General features: G+C 34.3%; 1 protein-coding gene across 1 annotated transcript in view; it reads right to left on the minus strand.

Moving 5' to 3' along the window:
- AGMO (alkylglycerol monooxygenase) overlaps positions 1 to 21,067 on the minus strand; it is a 372,156-nt gene that overhangs the window by 154,613 nt on the left and 196,476 nt on the right. The window contains exons 11-12 of the mRNA XM_010370787.2: positions 18,142 to 18,224; positions 17,139 to 17,244 (exon numbers count right to left, since the gene is read on the minus strand). Of these exons, the coding sequence (XP_010369089.2) occupies positions 17,139 to 17,244; positions 18,142 to 18,224 (189 nt within the window). The remainder of the gene's footprint in view (positions 1 to 17,138; positions 17,245 to 18,141; positions 18,225 to 21,067) is intronic.

A 21,067-nucleotide genomic window follows, 5' to 3' on the forward strand; every position in this document is an offset into this window, starting at 1 on the left:
AAAGTACAACCAAGTGCTGTATTTAGCTTATGATTCCTGAGTTTGTTTCAGTCTGGAACCTGTTGACTGATAAGAAACTAAATTAAATGCAGTGTGTATAAATACTTTATTAAATACAGTATCACCATCACCTTGACACAAGATGGAGGATATTGATGGGAGATGAACCTTATCTTTATGTCAAAAGCAACTGCTTATAACTTTGCTTGCCTTTACTCTTACTAAATACAGTTTACTCAGCTCTTGATCTCAAAGACATTTTCCTGAAGTTAACTGTTACTCTCTGTGACTTTTGATCTTCCACGGTGCCTTTGATGTTTATCATGATGGTATTGCCCTTTTGTATTAATGGTAATATTATATTAGAGATGGGAAGAACAGAGAATCCCCATTGACATGTAATCCAAAAGGAATAGTTTAGCACAGACTCGTGTTCTCCCAAAAGTCCATATCCTAATGACTCAACTCCAACTCCAAAGGACACCTGAACTCATTCATCTGTATCCTTTGTCTTGGGAGAAACCCCCATCAACATACATCAATATAGTGCTAAAGTCAACCACATTCTACTTAAAATGATCCTGGCCAGAGATAAGCAAGTGAAATTGCATTGAATGATACATGAAACTGTTCAGACATCAATAGGAAAAAAGAAGCCAGAAAAATGCTATTGCCAGAAAAAAATGACTTCAGGATCAAGTGAAAGAAAGCTGTATGAAGACAGTAACACAAATTTGAAAATCTTAAGTAAAATTAAATGGCTTGGGATATCCATTATAATTACTCAGCAACACTTCTTCTCAAATTTATATTTTTCTGCTATAGCTTTGGCTAATTTCTTTCCATTTCTGCTTTGTAACACTCGTGTATCTGTACGGTCAGAGGATCTACTTTTTTAAGGCTGTTTTTACTAGAGTTAAATATGACTATAGCATCACTCTGTTTTTCACGTGAAGGTTTTCCTATGGAATAATGGAATAAGCTGTAGCTAAATGTTCCACTGCAGGTTGAAATAAGTCCATTATTTTGGTTGGTTTAACAGTAAATGAAAATCACATGCAAAAATTATCCATAGCCTTCAGCAATCATATGAAGAATATTTAGCACACTGAAAAAAATATTGCACCGTGATTTCTACATAGTGTCACTAATAAAAAAGTGGAAAATAGAACCTCAAAGTTCTTCTAAATTAGCTGCCTAATGCATTTTGATTAAACACTTCCACATGCTTATTATAAACCACTAATGTGATTCACATTGTGACTTCTTTCTATGAGTGACACCTCAATGATTTATAAGTAACACTTTATGAGTACAACATGGAAGGAATATATACCTTTGGAAGCCTTTACTAGAGGCACATGGACAATAATCATCTTGCTAAATGTTTTATATACAGGCCTATCATCAGTTCTTGGCACAAGGACTCTCAGAAAACCTTCTTTAACACCTGTTGTCATTTACATCAAAGATATTGGCTTTGATATTTCAATATCCAACTTTCTTCCAATAATAAATTTGTCCCTGGCTCCCCTCTGACGATCTGAGTTCATTTTAACTTACCTGGAACCACTGTAAGCGCCATCCTTTCCAGATTTATAGCAAGCAAAATGTTTTTTGTCTACTTTGATTATTCATTTTTATAGATTGACTTTATAGGTTGAAAGGGCATGGTGGTGATTACATGGAGACACAGTTAAAATCTTGCAAAGTAGAATTAGAATCACTATTCTCTCCATTTTGTTTTTATGTTCTCAAACACCATATACCAAAAAAATCTGACAGAGCTAACTTCTACCCTCATTTCTCACAGGTTCCTAGAAATCCTATTCTTCTCAGTGAAGTAATATACGAATGGTGTATTAGCCCATTCTCATGCGGCTATGAAGAAATACTCGAGACTGGGTAATTTCTAAAGAAAAGAGGTTTAATTGACTCACAGTTCTGCATGGCAGTGGAGGCCTCAGGAAACTTACAATCATAGCAGAAGACACCTCTTCACAGGGTGGCAAAAGAAAGAATGAGTGTCGGGTGAAGTGGGGAAAGCACCTTTTAAAACATAAGGTCGGGTGAGAACTCACTATCACGAGAACAAGATGGGAGTAACCTCCCCCAATTATTCGATTACCTCTTATTGGGTCCCTCCTATGACATGGGGGGATTATGGGAACTAAAATTCAGGATGAGATTTGGGTGGGGACACAGCCAAACCATATGAAATGTGAACAAATGATAACTATTTACTTAATTTTTTGTATCACACATCTAATATGAAATATTAAACACTGATTATTCTCTTGATTTCACAAATGGTGAAACTAAGAATTAAGTGGCTTTCCTCACAATGCTAATTTATAATAACTGTTTCTGGAAACTGGGTCCAGGTTTTTCTCCATTTCATCACAGTAAATTAAATACTTGTTCAAATAGACCAATCCAATGTCAGATAGTGTCATAGACAAACACCATGCAGGGAGGATATTATTATACCTTCTTGTGCTGTACACTAAATCAAATAAAATTATTTATAAATATTGAGTTTTGGTAAATATTCAGCAAATATAAAATCAGTTAACATAAAAGCAAAAATTGTATTAAAATCCACATTAGCTTTTAATCTGTATCCATCCTTGGAGTATGTAAGCATGTAGAGAAGATGATGCCACTTCAACAGCAAAGTTATTAGAGGTGGGTAAGAGTTTTAAGCAGTAATTCTCTGTTAGCTAGCTGCTTTTCTCTCATATTTAGAGAGCTTACAGTCACACCTGATACCTAGGAAGAAAACACATATTGAGAGTCAGAGAGAGTAGATTTCTGTTTTCTCCCAAGTGAGAGTGTTTCAACTGTTCATGGGTTCAACAAAAAAGAGCTGGATTTTGTTCTTAGATCTGAACGTATTTAGGAATGGCATGAGGGGTATTTTACCTCAGAGGAAAGGAATGAACAAATTAGTCAACTTTTCCTTTCTGTGACAATATGATCACAGGGAAGTAAATTCCAGAATATTGTTAAAGGCTGTGTATAGTTTCATTATTTTATCTCAATAAAAGGAAGTTTGGCTTACCAATAATGTGCTCAGCATATGGAGGACATTGAGAAGAATAAATGAGGCATTATTTTGGAGAAATAGTAATTAAACATTGTTCAGTGTTATTTCTCCTTGCTCTTGTTGTTGTTAGTATGTGCTACTCTGCCCAGCACATTATTAGGCAAAAAAATGCCTTTTAACAAAATTTAGCTCATTGTGGCATGCATGAGATAGTAGGTATTCTAAGCAGCTAATTTTTCCAGGCTACGTAAAAGTTATTAGATAGCTATAATAAAATTGTAGTATAGTTTAGGTACAGTTGATAATAAGGTTGAATTCACTTAGTTATAGCAGGTAGTGATCTTCATTCTAGAAACCAAACAAATCATGGGCAAATGTCTGCATAATGAGAAACGGTCCTCATGAAAATGCAAATTTAAACTTATCTCTACTGTCTTTAACTATGTAGATAATATCAGAGGAGCAAAAACAAAATCTTCCCTACTGACCTCTCCACCATTATGTAAGAAGAAATTACAAGACTTGAAAGAGATATAACATATACTTAAAATTCCAGTTTGATTATAGAAGTAAGAGGTAGTTCAGGAAACTCAACCTCTGTATTTAACAGTGATTCTCAGGGGTGAAGATAATTTGATAGCATTTCTTAAAGGCATGAGTGATTAGTAATAAAAACGCGTGCATATAAAATTGCCTCAGATTTTTAGCCAGCAGAAGAAAAAAGCAGACATCTAGGAAGGATATCATGTGCATATAATGTACATCGTATCTTGTAAGAAAAGTCTAAATGCTTGGAAATGCCAGGTGATAATCCAGATAGCTGAGTTGTTACCATGCTTTTCAGTTTGGCTTTAGGAAAATAATGACATTTTCATGCAATAGTAGCTACTACATTTTAAGCAGACACATAAATAAAAATACATTTATAGCAGCTCATCAAATGCAATTCTTTTTAAAAAATATCTTAGGTAAGTATAAAGCTAGAGATAAAAAAATTAGGCAAACATGTTATGCAGATTATTTTTAAATGTGTTTAAATGAATCACTGAGAAAGTGTTAAAATACAAAGATGAACAGTACTATGGATTATGAATCATGTGGAATATGTACTGTCATACAGTAAATAAGAGTTGGGTCATATTGACATAATAAAGCCCAGATAGCGTTTAAATTAGTATCTGCAAATAAATAGTTTGTTAATTCACATTATCTTCAGAAAATGGGTTTGATTTCTATTAACCTTGACTCTTTACTTGTCAAACAGTTAATATGACAGAAGAAATAACAAATGCTCTTTTACCATTAACCTTTAGCAAGAGGACCTCTATTTCCAGTATTTAGAACCATTTCACACAGACTATTAAGGGAAATCGAAAGATCGTCCCATCATAGATCTTCAGTTTGTTCACTGTGGATAAAATAAATACATAATCCAAATTTAACTTCACTTTCAAAGGCATATAAGACGGTCTCCCTGCACGTCTTGCCTATTTAAAAAATTTTTATGATGGTAAATAAACCCTGGAAAATTCCTTCTCAGATTTTACCACCTGAAACTGCAGCTGTTGGCTGCCACTATCACAGTCTCACAACTCCAAACTCACGTGCAAACCTCATCAAGGGCAGACATTTCTAATTGATTCCAGAAGTAAGTTTTTTTTTTTTTCTTTTTTCTTTCTTTTTTTTTTTTTTTTTTTTTCTTTCTTAGATGAGGGGGCAAAGGAAGAATAATGAGCAGCTTTTCAGAGGGAATTGGGGGTTTGGGTGTTGAGGGGAGGGGGAAGTGCTTTTAAAATCTCAGGCTTGGCCAGAAATGCGTGGCAATTTTACGGTCAATTGGCGGGAGCATCTGGAACCAGGCATTCTGGCCTTGCAGTTGATGGTAGGGAAACCAGCTTACAGGCAACAGCAAGCCCGTAATGAGTCCCTGTCATGTACTAGTGGAAACCATGTTGACGGTCTGCCAAATATCCATGCGCCTTTTTCTTAGCGACAGGATTCCCTTTAGAGCCGTTGTCTAGTATCCGAAATCTGTCCACTTATAGATCTCCACCTGTTTTCGCTATTATTAATGACAATACAAAAACAAACGCTAAAAATTAGAACGTCTGTGTGTTTAATTGCTTGTGTGCTGACATGACTATCATCAGGTTGTGTTTACTTTCATCTGAGGCATATATTTCAAACGCAGCGGCCATCTTGTTAGTGCATGGGGAGTGTCGGATGCGCAGGTCATAAATCATAGCACCGCGCACGGCACACTCAGACGAGAGGAGGTGAAATGCAGGCCCTTTGTTATTTCAAATGTAGGACAGGTGATTATTTTTAAAAAGGTGGGAAGGGGGCAGGGTTCTTTTTTAAATGCCAAGCAGAAAACCAAGGGTGATATGGAAATAATTTCTTAGGAGTAAATGATGTTTACTTTAAGCTTCTGCTCGTAATTCACCACGCTGACGTTGGTAGATTACACCCACGAATAAGTCAGGTAATAATAGGACAGCCATGAAAAATGTAGAGATGTGTCAACAGGGTGGAAACTAGTTCCGTGGTGAAGAACAAGCCATGCAGAAAGCTGGATTTCTAACATTCTCAAATCTCTATTTTTATCCAAACAATCTAATTAATGGGGATTGTATTCATGTTATAACTCACTCAAAATTCCAGGGCTTGTGATGTTAAACTAAATTCAACATGTTTGCTCTTAGTTGATCTACTCTTGGCAGGGAATCTCTTCCTGTTTTCAAACAAAAGTAAAACAAGCACAAAAGCAAGACTAAATGAAACAAAACAACTAAACTGAAAGAAAAAAGAAATGTATTTAAAATATTTTTTTAAAAACTCAGTATATTTTTGGACGTGAAATTTTTCTGAAAACACCTATGTTCTGATGATTACAGTATATGTGAATCAGAAATATATAGAATTAGTGTTGCTCAAAATATACGTAATATTAATATGCATTAAACTGACAGTGAACAAATAGTAGAAAATGACATCTACTTGAACATAAAGTATTATTTGCAAAAGCAACTGCACTTGTTGGATGTTTGTGTTGGTACTTTAAAATTAAGAGCATATAGGAGAAGGGACAGTGAGTAAGAATATAAGCTATATTTATGTCTTTTAATTTTTAATTGCCTTAATAAAGATGATGCATAGAAAAGTATCATGTATTATTCTCTTAGGTGTAGATTCAATATCTTAATACCCCATACAAAGCCGATACATTTTGGAAAATTTCATGTGATAGTTTGCAATTTACTGTGTGAAAACTAGTCTTTCTCCTTTTATAAAGCAGAAAAGCAATACTATGTTCTAATATTGCTTAATTTTACTTACAAGTATTTTGTTGTTCATGGAAAGAAAAAGTGACCATTTTTAGAAGGAATACAGGAAGAGGACAATTTTTTTTTTAAGGGAGACCACCAATAAATCACCCCAAATGGCTTATTTTCACCTTCAACTTAGCTAGCCCCACAACTCAGTCCTTCAGTTATTTTCTGTGTACTATTACAGAATAGTAAACAATGTGTACATGAGAGATAGACGTACATCATGAATTATATATCTATATATCGCTCCCTTCATAGGACCTAGAACAGTAAACATTTGTTAATATTGCATGTGATGGAATGATACATCTTGAGAAAGATTATACCCTTATAGTCTAAAAATATTTATAAGGGTGGTAAGTGAAATAAAACAATTTTTTTAAGTGGTGGGATACTCAAATTGAGTTAGAAGTAAAGGAAGAAGAATAATTGCAAAGCTTTATTATATTAACACAAAAATATCAAAGGGGATCTGCTAATAACCCCAGTGTTTACATGTTTTATGCTATTCCCTGAATTTTGAAATTTTTCTAAAAATAAAAATATGTTATGTCCTATAAAATATATTCTCATACATTACATAAAGGTAATTTTCAAATATGTTAGTTTATGGAATATAAAAGGTATACAATCTGGGACTATGCTAGGATGAAGTGGATTATATTGACTTATACATGGCTGATGAACAGGTAAAATGATGAATATTTGGCCTATTGAAGAGAAGATTACTGTACTCACTAACATAGTACCATGGACATAGATTTTCCAATGATTCAGAAATTTTGATATAATGTAGGGTGAATTTGGGATTAATTTTAAGTGTATCTTCCCCTATACATGAATAGAGAAAAATCATCATCTGTGCACTTAAAATTAAAATAGTAAATCTTGCTAAAGAAGCCAAGATTGACTGGGTGCAGTGGCTCACGCCTGTAATCCCAGCACTATGTGAGGCCGAGATGGACGGATCACGAGGTCAGGAGATCCAGACCATCCTGGCTAACACGGTGAAAACCCGTCTCTACTAAAAATACAAAAAAATTAGCCGGGCGTGGTGGTGGGTGCCTGTAGTCCCAGCTACTTGGGAGGGTGAGGCAGGAGAATGGCGTGAACCCGGGAGGTGGAGATTGCCTTGAGCTGAGATCATGCCATTGCACTCCAGCCTGGGCAACCGAGCGAGACTCCGCCTCAAAAAAAAAAGAAAAAAAAAAAAAAGAAACCAAAATCATGGAATTAATTCAAATTATATATTAGCTTAGTATTTTTGCATAATTATAGTCTGTATTCATAACCCTGCCCAGGAGTTGTATAAATGTAAACTGGTTGTTAGAGGAGGAATTATAGCTGGACATATCAGCACTATATGGAAAAAACTGATATCTATCTGAATTAATAACAATGAATGGTATAATAGTACCATCTTCATACATAAAGGGGAGTATTGTATTATATGGAATTGCTCTATGGAAATAAAATCTATTTGCGTTCAGCCCCGGGGTGATGAGACAAACTACAACATGGGAGAAGATACTTTGAATAAACATAAATGACAAAGGACTGATATTACCATCATACATAGAATTTCTAAAAATCAAGAAAAAGGAAACAACTGAATAGAATGGGTAAAAGGTACAAATCACAGAAAAGGAAACACAAATTCCTTTAAACATAAAATAATGATCCACTTCAACAGTAAACAGAAAATAGTAATTAGGAATACAATGAGATACTACTTAATTTCCCAAATGGACAATAGGTTAGAAATCTGGCAATTACAACTTCGGTGAGGAAAGATACACTCTGATAGTGGCACATTTTATAATCAAATGGAAAACAACTTGGCATCATGGAAAGAATTTAAACAAGCACATTTGCTACAATCCAGCAATTCCCATCTAGTGTATAAACTAGAGAAACTCTACAAATATGCAATGTGCACTAGAAGATGTGTACATGAATTTTTATTGCAGCATTGCAATAGAAAAACCTAGAAACAAATACTAGAGAATAGATAGATACATATAGTCAACAGTGAACCAGTTTACAGGAATAGAAATGGATACAAGTACAGGCAACAAAAAGAATACATTTTAAAAATAAAAAACATTTCTGCAGAAATTTTATATAACATAGGAAACTATATATAGTATAAGAAACCATAAATATATAGTATAAGAAACCATATATATGATGTCATTTTATTGTACTCACAAATTTTAAAAAATGAAATCATATATTGCTTAATGATATCTTACAGAAAATCTGATAAATTACAGTTTTTTTAAAATCATGGAAATGATAAAAACAAAGTACAAAATAATTGTTCTATCTGTGGAAATATGAGTGTTATCACACAGATGGCAGATAACACAGTGTTATTAATACTTTACTGGTATTATATAATTTTATTTAGAATAGTGTTTATTTTATCTTTTATAAAGATGTATCTAACTTAATATCTCTCAAATGCTATACGAAAAAATTTATGTGATAAAAATGTTAAATAAAACTAATATAGCTACTACTTTTAAATGCAAACTTTGTACACTTTATAAAAATATTAGGGCCCAGGCATGGTGGCTCATGCCTATAATCCCAGCACTTTCGGAGGCCAAAACAGGCAGATCACCTGAGGTCAGGAGTTCGAGACCAACCTGGCCAACATGGCAAAATCCCCTCTCTACTAAAAGTATAAAAAAAAAAAAAAAAATTAGCCGAGTGTGGTGGTAGGCACCTGTAATCCCAGCTACTCAGGAGGCTGAGGCAGGAGAATCGCCTAAACCTGGGAGCAGGAGCTTGCAGTGAGCCGAGATTGCGCCATTGCATTCCAGTCTGGGCAAAAGGAGCGAGACTCCATCTCAGAGAAAAAAAAGAAAAAAATACGCATTTGAATAATACTGAAATAGATGAGTCAAAATTGCTCTATACTACGAATATTTGTGTGTGTGCGTGTGTGTGTTTTTCACTTTGAACCCAAAAGTATGTATATAGCAGACTAGCATACATATCATGAAACATTTTTGAGGACAGTCTATTCCTTACATTCATCTTGTAGCCAGATAAACAGTTTAAATGACTCGTTTAAGATGACTTCAGACAACCATTCTGTGATGCCAACACACTAATCACCACTGTGGGATGAACCCAAGTAAATATATGTAACCTCAGTGTGGTAGACGAATAAAAGGCCATACATTTATGTGTGCCCTTTTGCAATGGATCTTACTGCTCTTCTAATCAAAAGAGTTTATTTCTCCACCCTCTGATTTTTGGCTGGTCTGATGATTTGTTTGACCAATGGAATGTGGCAGGAAGTATATAGAGTTCCTGAGCCTAGTCTTCAAGAAGCCTTGCAGATGCAGTCTTCAGTCATGCAAAACCCGATAAACGCCAAGGAAGCCTGAATTTTACCAAATAAATAAACACATACATACATACCAAAGAAAAAAAGGAAGAGAAAGAAAGCAGGACAGGAAAAGGAAGAACCCATGAAAGTATGCCCCTTGCTAAGAACTGGTGAATCTTCCTTCATTTTCTGATACATATATGTTGACATATTAACTGGGTATAAAGAGACATCTGAATATGCATCCCTTGCAATTTGAAGTCAATAAACATTTAATTCAGCATTCTATTTAGGTTGAAATAACCACAATGTGTTCTTCTGAAGTTTGGTATGTAACAGCTACATAGCAGATATTGTCAGTGCACATTTAATATTTATTGAATAAGTCAATAAATATTGAAGAGTCTTAAGGTTGCTGTTGTGAGTGTTGGTTTCTTCTGCACATAAAATGGCTGAGGTAGCAAATTGTTAACCTTGAGTTAATGCTTTTTCAAAAGAGCTGCCCAGACAAGATAATAATGTGGAAAGGACAACTAATAAGAAGGCATAGTAATTAGATTCCAGAGTTGGAAGACAAGTAGGGTGTTTCCTAAAGGGGGAGATACGTTCTAGTTAATGGTGGTACTCCACATGATTTCAGTCAGAACGGTGACCTAGGAGGGTAAGAATCCCTCCAGGGATTCCCTCCTTAGATGCATGTGGGATTTTCTGCACTCCAAACTCAGTCCCTCCCCAAGATAAAAAGACCTTAAACTTCTACTCTCCTGAGCTTAGCAGGGACTTCTGAACCACTGAGAAGAAAACAATGCAAACCTACTCCTAGATAACTCAAATTCCCGTACTCTCTGACATTGACAGAAACTCCCAGAGCATGTCTTCATGGTAACTCTTTGGCACCCAACATCAGCCAAGAGAAGGAGAAGGAAGCGCCTCTCTAAGTTTTAGGTCTGTTCTACCTGTCTTAATTTTGCTTTCTTTGGTTTTATTCTTTGAAGTATTGCGGATGATGACCTAAATATAACATTTTAAAAATAAAACAGTGATTGGGATGGAAATGATAGAAGTGATTTTAACAATGGCATTAATATAAATATCCCCATATTACCGATGATCCTATTCAATGCCATTTTTATAAGGATTTTATTTTCAGATATGGAGTTTTAGAAATTAATTAGATTTAATCTCCGCACCTTGGGAGGCCAAGGCGGGCGGATCACTAGGTCAGGAGATCGAGACCATCCTGGCTAACACAGTGAAACCCCATATCTATTAAAAAATACAAAAAATTGGCCGGGCGCTGTGGCTCAAGCCTGTAATCCCAGCACTTTGGGAGGGCGAGACGGGTGGATCACGAGGTCAGGAGATCAAGACCATCCTGGCTAACATGGTGAAACCCCGTCTCTACTAAAAAATACAAAAAACTAGCCGGGCGAGGTGGCGGGCGCCTGTAGTCCCAGCTACTCGGGAGGCTGAGGCAGGAGAATGGTGTGAACCCGGGAGGCAGAACTTGCAGTGAGCCGAAATCGGGCCACTGCACTCCAGCCTGGGTGACAGAGCAAGACCCCGTCTCAAAAAAAAAAAAAAAAAAAAAAAAAAAAAAAGAAAGAAAGAAAAGAAAAAAGAAAGAAATTAATTAGATTTATTATTTTTACTCATATTTACTTTAATTTTTACTCAGAACTTGATGACATTTTAAATGTATGCTTTGGGCATTTCCAACGTGTGGTTTTCTATTACTGTAGTGAAAACATTTCATTTAAAAGACACATATTTACAGTTTTAAAAATGAAATACCTTAAATATAAACATTGAGAAGAATCCAAGCAACCTACATATATATCATGTATTTTTTTTTTGTAGAAGTAAAATTTTTTGCAAGCAGTTCTTAAACGTGAGTCCAATGAACAAAGATAATCTTTCATATGACTCAGTTAGAAACAAAGTTACGTGCTTTGTCTTAGAGCCATCGTTTTATTTATCCTAAAATACAGTCAACAACTAAACTCCTACCTCTGTTCATTTCTCACTAAGCTGGGTTGAGTAATCCACATTTGCCAAACAAGTTCTAAATAAAATGTTTTATTGTATGTTACATGATCACTGCAATCATGATTAATTTGTGATATATGAAATCATAAATTACAAAAAATCCTGAAACCTTTCCATATGATAGTGTATTTGAATTATAGAAAAATACTATAAATTCATGTTCCAAAGACATTTTTAATACTCAGAGAAACTAACTGGGACAAGGAGAACTTATACTAATGTGTTCCTTACTAAGAATCATCACAGGTGCCCTACAGCCTGTGCTTTTAATATATTCTCAGTAGTAATCATAGAAGTGGTAATATTAGTTAACTGAAGCTTTTGGTGGAGTAGGCACAACATACTGCACATTTACAGACATTATAATAAGTACTTTTTGTATGTATAATCTTATTTAATCTACACGTCCACCCGCCAAAGTAGGTGCTACTATTATTATTCTCATTATGCAGAAGAGAAATGAAAGCAGACAGAGGTACTCAAAAATCTGGTTGAAATGACTGATAACAATATTAAAATAACTATAAGCTTCAAAGGAAGTATTACATTGTTAGCAATATGTACACTTGACCCTTGAACAACTCGGAGGTTAGTGGGGCCAACCCCCTGTGCTGTCAAAAATTCGCCTATAACTTTCACCTCCCCCGAAAATGTAGCTATTAATTGCCTACTGTTGACCAGAAGCCTTGGTGCTAACATGAACAGATGATTAACACATATTCTGTATGTTTTATGTATGATACGCTGTATTCTTACAATGAAGTAAGCTAAAGAAACGAAAATGCTAATAAAATAATAAGGAAGAAAATTTTTTATTAAGTTGAAGTAGGTCATCATAAAGGTATTTTTTTCTCATCTTCTTCATGTTAAGTAGTCTGAGAAGGAGGAGGAAGAGGCGGCTTTGGCCTTGCTATCTCAGGAGTGGCAGAGGTTGGAATAAGTGGAGGAGGTGGACGAGGTGGAAGAGGAGGCCAGAGAGACAGGCACACTTAGTGTAATATTTACTGAAAAAAAATCCACATATAGATGGACCTGTGCATTCAAGCCCATGTTGTTTAAGGGTCATCTGGATACAAAAGCTATAATAACTGCCAGGATATGGTCATTTCTTAAGGTAGGCAGTTTTGAGATTAATAAAAAGTGTGTATGCCTGCCCTCATGCCCACACCTGAGAACATATGCAGATAAAATCAGGTTATGATCCTCAAGAAAATAAGAAGAAAAAACCTGGTAAATTATAAATAAAGTAGAAATAAACAGGCAAAGTAATTTCCATGTCTTCGTCACCTTCGTGATGCCAGCCAGCTACAGCTAGAATATTGGCATTTTTAAAGAATCGTGGTTTCTGGAAATCATTTGCTACTAAGTGATGCCTTATATGAATAGGAGTCATAGGACACTGGCAACACAGCTTAGAAGCAGCTTCTTTCCACAGTGGGCTGCTCACTGTCACTGTCACCAGCACGATGGTGTCTTTGAAACTGTGACAACTCTAGGGTCATGCAGCCATATCTGTCAAATATTTCCTCTCAGTACCTATCACAAAACTCTCAACATGTAAACTTAGTTGAAAAAAAAAGGTTTTGAGATTTTAGATTAAAGGGCATCTATGCTCATTAAAGAATACATTCATCACCAAATTTTAAAAAATGAGAGAAAGAATAAAACCATTTAGGTAACAACACATCAACATAACCACTAATGAAGTGTGGTTATATCTTCTTATAATCTGTTTTCTCTGCATTGAACAGTTTATTTGTTTATGCAAAACAGATTAATAACTTTGCCAGAAAGAGGATAACTATAAATTTGATAGGCATATGACTCCCAAATAATGTAGGAAGACTATTACCATGCAGACTTACTGAGTTTGACTTATATAATAAAATAATACAACAGAAAAACTCTAGCCAGCCTTCTAGATAGAGAAGAGTCACAGGGCTATAAGCTGATGTCACCAATATATACAACATTGATTTATATTATAGGAGAAAGGGGATTTAATAAAAGAACACTTTTATTAAAACTCTGATAAATGGCAAAGAGTTACATAAAGTTTTAAGGGATACAAATGTGAAGAAAATACAGACTTGAAATTCATAATTAATAATATAAGAATTGGTAACTGGTTGTAATTTTTACAATGTTTAGCTTTAAAAAGAAGTGGAAAGAAAAGGCTACTTCCCAGATTAAAAAAGAAAGGTCGCTAGCAAAATATTTATCCAGTCTTACGCTGCCATCTCACTTGACCTCTTGACAGAGAAGACTTGCTCAAGTTTAATCATTAATGGCTTAGTTTAATAATAATAATACTCTAATATGGTAATATGAACAATGATAACTGTAATTTATCAATTTCTTCCTATGTTCTCTCCTTTGTGGCACTTCATTTTTCCACCAAATCATGTGAATTAAATACTATTTTAACATCACCTTAAAGAAAAATTCTAGTGGCAAATCACAGGCAACATCTACTCTTGAAGAACTGGCCATGCATGTGCCCAGATGGACAGAAGTAGTTTATGGAGAGTAGCTAAGCACTCTGAAAGATTTTTCCATGAGGTCCTGTTTTCCCTGAATCATAAACCAAAGATAATTCAGAGGTAAATTATTCAAACCACTTGTCTCTTCAAAACTCGTTTGCAGTTAAATTGATAAGACATTTTATTATAGCTCTTCACATTTTCCAAACTACTTTTGCTATATTTTGCTATCACCCTTGAGGTAGACGAGTATTGTTATCATTACATGGATGAAATGTACCTTGATCATTAAGAGTTATAGTGTCAGACTTCCTGAGTTTGTTCCCTGACTTATTCACTTAATAGTTACGTGCATTTAGACTAGTTGTGTACACCCCTCAATATTCTCATTATGAAGATAATGGAAGTAACTACATCATAGGTTTGATATGAATACTGAATGGAATAATACTAGTAAGGCATTTAGGACATAGTAAGAGCTCAATGTATGTTAGCTCTTATTAAACCTATTTTACAGTTGAACAACCTGAGGCACAGAGTCCAAAGTCACAGACAGTAAGTGTCAGACTAAGAATTCATAGCTCTGACATTTCCTTCAAAATTGTTGTTCTTCCCCACTTCTCATTCTAGCTGTCTCCAAACTTGACTTGTAGACCTCAAGGCAGGCCAAGGCCAAAGAATTATTTCAAATGATCCTTAAATTAATATAAAATAACAATAATAACAGTGCCTAACTTTTGTGGAGCACTTACTACGTGTTAATCACTGCACTAAATTCCTTACACATATTCTCTTACTTAATCCTCAAAATCCTATTTAGATGGATGTTATACTTCCTCCTTTTACAGATGAGGAAAGCAAGACTAAGAATAGTTAAGTGGTGAAGTAATTGTCAAAGAACACACAGCTACTTAGTTCTTAAGCCAAGAATCAAATTCAGGCAATATGGCTTCAAAGTTCAAGTCCTTACCATTCACCTTCATCTATTAACTAAATAACTGACATCATCTTATCACTAGAGTTCATCATGGTTAAAAGCTGGGCATGCATACTACATTGCCCTCCACCATCTCATCATCAAAGAATAGCAAATGCGGCATGTTTTCGTAAGCACACATTCCCACATGTTTACAACATTGGCTAATTTCAGGAACCTATGTTCTCTATTTGCTTCTGGAGTGTGTCAGATAAACTATCACCATAAACCTAAGAGGACTCTCATTAAATGAAATTATTGTCTTTCATGCTTTAAATTAGAATGTGCCCTCATCTAGGGTGTTAAACTGCCATTTTCTTTGATTTCATGATTTTTTTTTCAGCATGTGTATTTCTGAATTTCATTAAATATGTATAATTTACGATTATTTTGCTTTTAGGTTGTAATTTGAAGAGATGAAATAAACACACACATTAAATCAACTGTAATGCAGAATATATTATATTAGATGATATCCAAGATCCTGATATTAAGACAGTATGCTTCATGGTTTAAATTCACATTATATGTATGTGTATATATACCCCTATGGTTTAGAAATTTAGAAGTTTTAAAGGTATCAAAGAATATTAGTAAAGAATCTTCTGCTTCTCCCTTTCTTCTAACCACAAAATTCAACTTTTCTTCCCACAAGCAACATGTTAGGTTTTGTTTATCTTCCTAGATATATTTACATACATACAATAAAATACATTTATACGTTTATATACCTATGTCTCCCTCTCCCTGTTTTTATACTTATGTACATTGTAAGGCAGGATACTTCACATGGAATCCTGTATCATGTTTTATTGTTAAGATTGCTCCTTATTGGTACTAAAGGGTTTCCTGTTTTATTATTGATACATATTTTACTACTTTATTAATGAATAATAATTTTTAACTAGTCCTCTATTCATGGCCATTAAATTGTTGCTAATCTTATGTCATAACAAATAATGCTACAATGAATAATATTGCATATACACCAATTCGCATGTGTGTGAGCATATCATTTCAGTAGCATAAATTCCTAGAAGTGAAATGCTGGGTTAAAGGGTATGTTTATTTGCAATTTTGATAGATATCACCAAATTACTTCCAAAGGAGTTGTTTCAATTTATAATCAATACTAAATAATGAAAGTGTATATATTGGGTTTTTCACTGATGCTAAAAGCAGGGGATATTAGTATTTATGCTTCATGCTTAAATAAGGTTACACATTGCACATTCTGGTGATGTTGGCAGGTGTCTTGGCACCAAAGTTAAACAATATAACCCTTAATTGAAAACTTAATACACTGTCTATTAATGCACTAGTGATGAGAAAATAAATGTCTTTAACAGCTGCCTAGATTCTAAACAATAAATATACACCCAAAAGTTCAATACAGTTCTTGAAAGATAAGAATTAACCATACCAGAAGATCATATTTTTCACTTGTAGAAAAATCTCATTGACTTCAGTGACTTTATTTCCATAGAATGATTACTTTTTACAGGTAACTGACAAGGAAACTTGTTCACGATTTTCACTTTAAAAGTTTTTTAAAAATCTCAAATGGCAGAGTTTCTGCCAAAAAATTCTTGTAAAATCAATTCTTCTACTTCTTGAAAACCTATTACGTGGTCTGATTTCTTTATAAAGGTTGTGTAATGTAATGTGTCCAACAACTCTCGGTTAATGGTATCAATCCAACTTTAGGGGCAAAAAACCGGCTCATCAATATTAACTAGCTCAGATGACACAACTAGCAAGTACTGGTAAGTAAGAAGAAAAAAGGTCAAGATTTCCCACAAGTACTGGTCAGAAATGAAGTAGAGAAAACATCATTGAATGAATAAATTAAATGTGCGGTAGGTATATGCTGTCCTGCGGCTACCTAAAACAAATGTCTTACCTCAAAAGCAGATGACAAGGAAGGGACTACAGGCTTCAGGTGACCAAATCTGTACAGCATTAGGAACATCAAGCAACGGAGAGTTTCCATAAAAGCTGCCTTGGGTCTGAAATAAAATGTCATTACATGCATTAGCTTTAAATATGCTCTTTGTATGTTTACATGTTATAATTAATATAGAGATAAACTTTTCATTCTCAAGAAATATCTAGTATTTAAATATATTTGAAAAGCATATCCCCCGAAACTATTTGAAAATAGTGAGTAAACTAAGAAAGAACACTCATCCTTTTAGGGAAAATCTGTTCTTTTTTCTTTTTTGAGACGGAGTCTTGCTTTGCCGCCCAGGCTGCAGTGCAGTGGCGCCATCTGGGCTCACAGATCACTGGAAGCTCCGCCTCCCAGGTTCATGCCATTCTCCTGCCTCAGCTTCCCTAGTAGCTGGGACTACAGGCGCCCGCCACCACACCCAGCTAATTTTTTCTTTCTTTTTTTTTTTTTTTATTTTTATTTTTTATTTTTTTTATTTTTTAGTAGAGACGGGGTTTCACCCTGTTAGCCAGGATGGTCTCGATTTCATGACCTCGTGATCCGCCCGCCTCGGCCTCCAAAAGTGCTAGGATTACAGGCGTGAGTCACTGCGTCCAGCCCGGGAAAATCTGTTCTTTATCAACATAATGCTTAGTTTGAGCATTGATGAGTTATGAAGTTTATTTTCAGCTAATAAATAAAATATTAGGCAACTAAATTTCTAGGATTTAAAGTAAGTGAGACTCTTTTCACTGATTTAATGTCTTCATACTTCATTCATTTAAAAAATGAGTAGTTAGGATAACTGATATAGTTAACTTCTCTAAAATAATGAAAAGTCAAATATCAAAGTTTTATATTTATTTTTTAAACTACACTATAAAGTTACAGAATATACTTTTTATTTTACTACTCTGTGGAAAATTATTGAATTGAGTAAAAGTAAAAACAATGCAAGAATTTCACTTCTTGCCTTTGATCCAGAAGAAATCCAATGGAAGTCAAGGTCAGGATAATGAAGCAAACTCTCAGAAGGAGAGTCACTTGTGACAGTGCCTGTCAAACAAACACAGAGATCAATGGAGCCGTTAGGAGAATTGTTAAAAGGTATAAGAACAGTCAAAGCTGACAAAACAACCCAAATTTTATGTCCTATTACACCACTTGTCATTGACACTTTACAGAAAGTTGACTACATGGAAAACATTTCGGTTTTCTTAAAGTCGTTTAGTTCCTTGTTGGACAGTTGGAGAAGTAATCAGACAATTCCATAATGATACTTTGTTTAAAGTGTTCATCATCATTGAAAATTCTCCTTTAAAGTTTTTGCTTTTATAGTTTTTTGAAGCATGTGGATCCCCCACATATGGATAAATTACTCACATTTTAATGAATAAATACTGTATTCTAATAGCTATTTTTAGTATAACAAAATCTTTGTGGTTTCAAATGCAAAGGTTTCTCTAATATAGAAAATATTTAAAAGAGACTGTGTTTATGAGTGAAAACATATATATAAAAGAAATTACACACATACACTCATATTTGATTCAATCTACCTGCTCATATATACATGTCAAAAGCTATCTTTTTAACGCTTAAACATTAAGCATAGTGTGCTCTTCATGTTAATATGGCAGAGTTTTGTAAATTAAATTAAAACTTACTGATATATTGGACTTTGAGCCAAGGGAAAGAATGAGTACTATCTTTCCAGGTATCTTAAGGGTAAAAGCTTATTCTAAGACAGTCTGTCCTTTGAAATTATTAGATTTCTGACATGCAAATATGCTTTGTGCTCCAGAAGAATTAGAGGAAAAGCTGATATTAGAATTCTAATTTAAGTACATGTACAGCAGTCTTTGTTTATAGTGTAAAATTCTTTATATTATGTATAAAAACTAATTCTTTTGGAAAAATGAACCATTTACAGCTTGTTTTGGACTCTGAGTCAAAGGATTTTTTCCTTTAAATGCTTATCTCAATTTTAGTCTAGTCTTTTGTACTTTTCTTTAGGAAAAATGAATTAAAGGGTACAGTTGCATAAAGTGGGTTTTTATCCCAATGTACTGGAAAAAATGATAAATTTTTTGAAAAATTATCTTTTGAATCATTGTAACAGAACACATTTTTCTGTCAGAATTATAAATTAATATGCATTTAATTTACATATTAAAATTTAATAATGTTTATTGAACATCTACTATTTTACAGCTTCTATGGCATGTGTTTCTTGTACTTTAATTTTGCTACATTCCCAATAACTTTGCAGAGTAGTTGTCATTTAAAGGAGACTGTGTTTATGAGTGAAAACATATGTATAAAAGAGATTACACATATACAATCGTATTTGATTTAAAAAAAAACAAACTCGGTTTTATTAAAAAACAAACAAACAAACAAACACAATCTGGGAAACAAAGGATTATCTAACTTTTTCCATCATTACACAGAAAGTAAATAACGCCTCTGAAACTCAACATAGGCCTGCCTGATCACAAAGCATGATGATGGTAGAATACATATGAGCAATAGATTTAAAGGGGCTAATGGCAGAAGTCTAAATTGAGATTATATAGTCAAAGTTTAGAGCCAGGTGAATGTGACTTTAGATTAAAAGTGGATCAGTAAATTCAAAGTATTTGACACAGCTCCTGGATGAGTTCCCTACTCACTGGTGGAGTTTAAGTTCCATCTTTATGGAAACCCAGAGGTGTGATAGAACAGATTGGCTAAAATAGTGCCCAAAACATGATGCAAGCTCTCTTTTTTTTTTCCCTTTGAAATGAATACAAGGAATTTCACCTAATTACTAGCTAATATCCTTATTTGCAATTAAATTGCAACTGTCCAAAGTTATAAACAGTAAACAAAAGCAACCAGTTGCAATTTTTGCTCACATGCAGTATCATAGCTTCATACCCTCTTAAAAACCAGCCCCATCTCTCACAGCCAACTTCCTGGAATGGCAGCCAGAATTGTCAAGAGATTTTAAACCCTCCAAAGCAATACTTTAATGGAAGAGTATTGCTGAATGGTCAAAAACCTGAATATAAAAGTATTAGAATGTTTAGGAATAGGGGCACAATGATAAGTATTACATACAGGATGGGGGAGTCTGTGAAAGCCAGAATGTCTTAGATCAGAGCAGGAGAGTGCTATTCATATTTCGATACAGCGATGTCCACTTAGGAAGAGTGAGACCAAAAACAAACAAACAAAAATCCAAAAATAACAACAACAACAACAACAAAAAGCAGAGAAATACTTTTCTGGTGGTAGAAATCACTAAGGTTTTTTAAGTTACTTTGTTTGAATAAAACGGCTTCTCTTACTATATTGCTTTACTGTGTTTATTGGAGGGGAAAATTTACATAAAGGGAGAAACGATTTGTGTCAAAATCTATAGTATGATTACAAATGCTCTTTAAGAACATAGAATTTATAATTATTTAAACCTATCACCCATGTAACCATGAGCAAATTATTTGACATTTTAAAGCCTCAGCTATGCATTTGGTGCATTTGAAATAAAATATGCATTTGGCAAGGACTGTAATTTTATAAAATACGTAGAAGAGTGTTTGGCACAGAGTAAAAAAGTCAATTGATGGTCATGGTTAGTGCTATTGTTACTATGTTCAGGAGCTTAGGCTAATCGTAATTAATTACAATAAGATAAACAACAGAGAAGCATAAATAGAAGGTCTATTAGCTCTTCCAGATGTCATAGAAAACTCAGAGATGGAATACGTACATGTATTTACTTTGGTTAGGAAATGTGTGATATGTGAACAATAGAGATAACTCTCTTTACCAAACTGCATCCTGACTACTGGAATCAGAGTGGAAACCAGCTTGATGTAGGAATCCACCACCTAGTCAATATCTCTAACTGG

The sequence above is a fragment of the Rhinopithecus roxellana genome, chromosome 6, assembly GCF_007565055.1.
Source record: "Rhinopithecus roxellana isolate Shanxi Qingling chromosome 6, ASM756505v1, whole genome shotgun sequence".
Lineage (NCBI taxonomy): Eukaryota > Metazoa > Chordata > Mammalia > Primates > Cercopithecidae > Rhinopithecus > Rhinopithecus roxellana.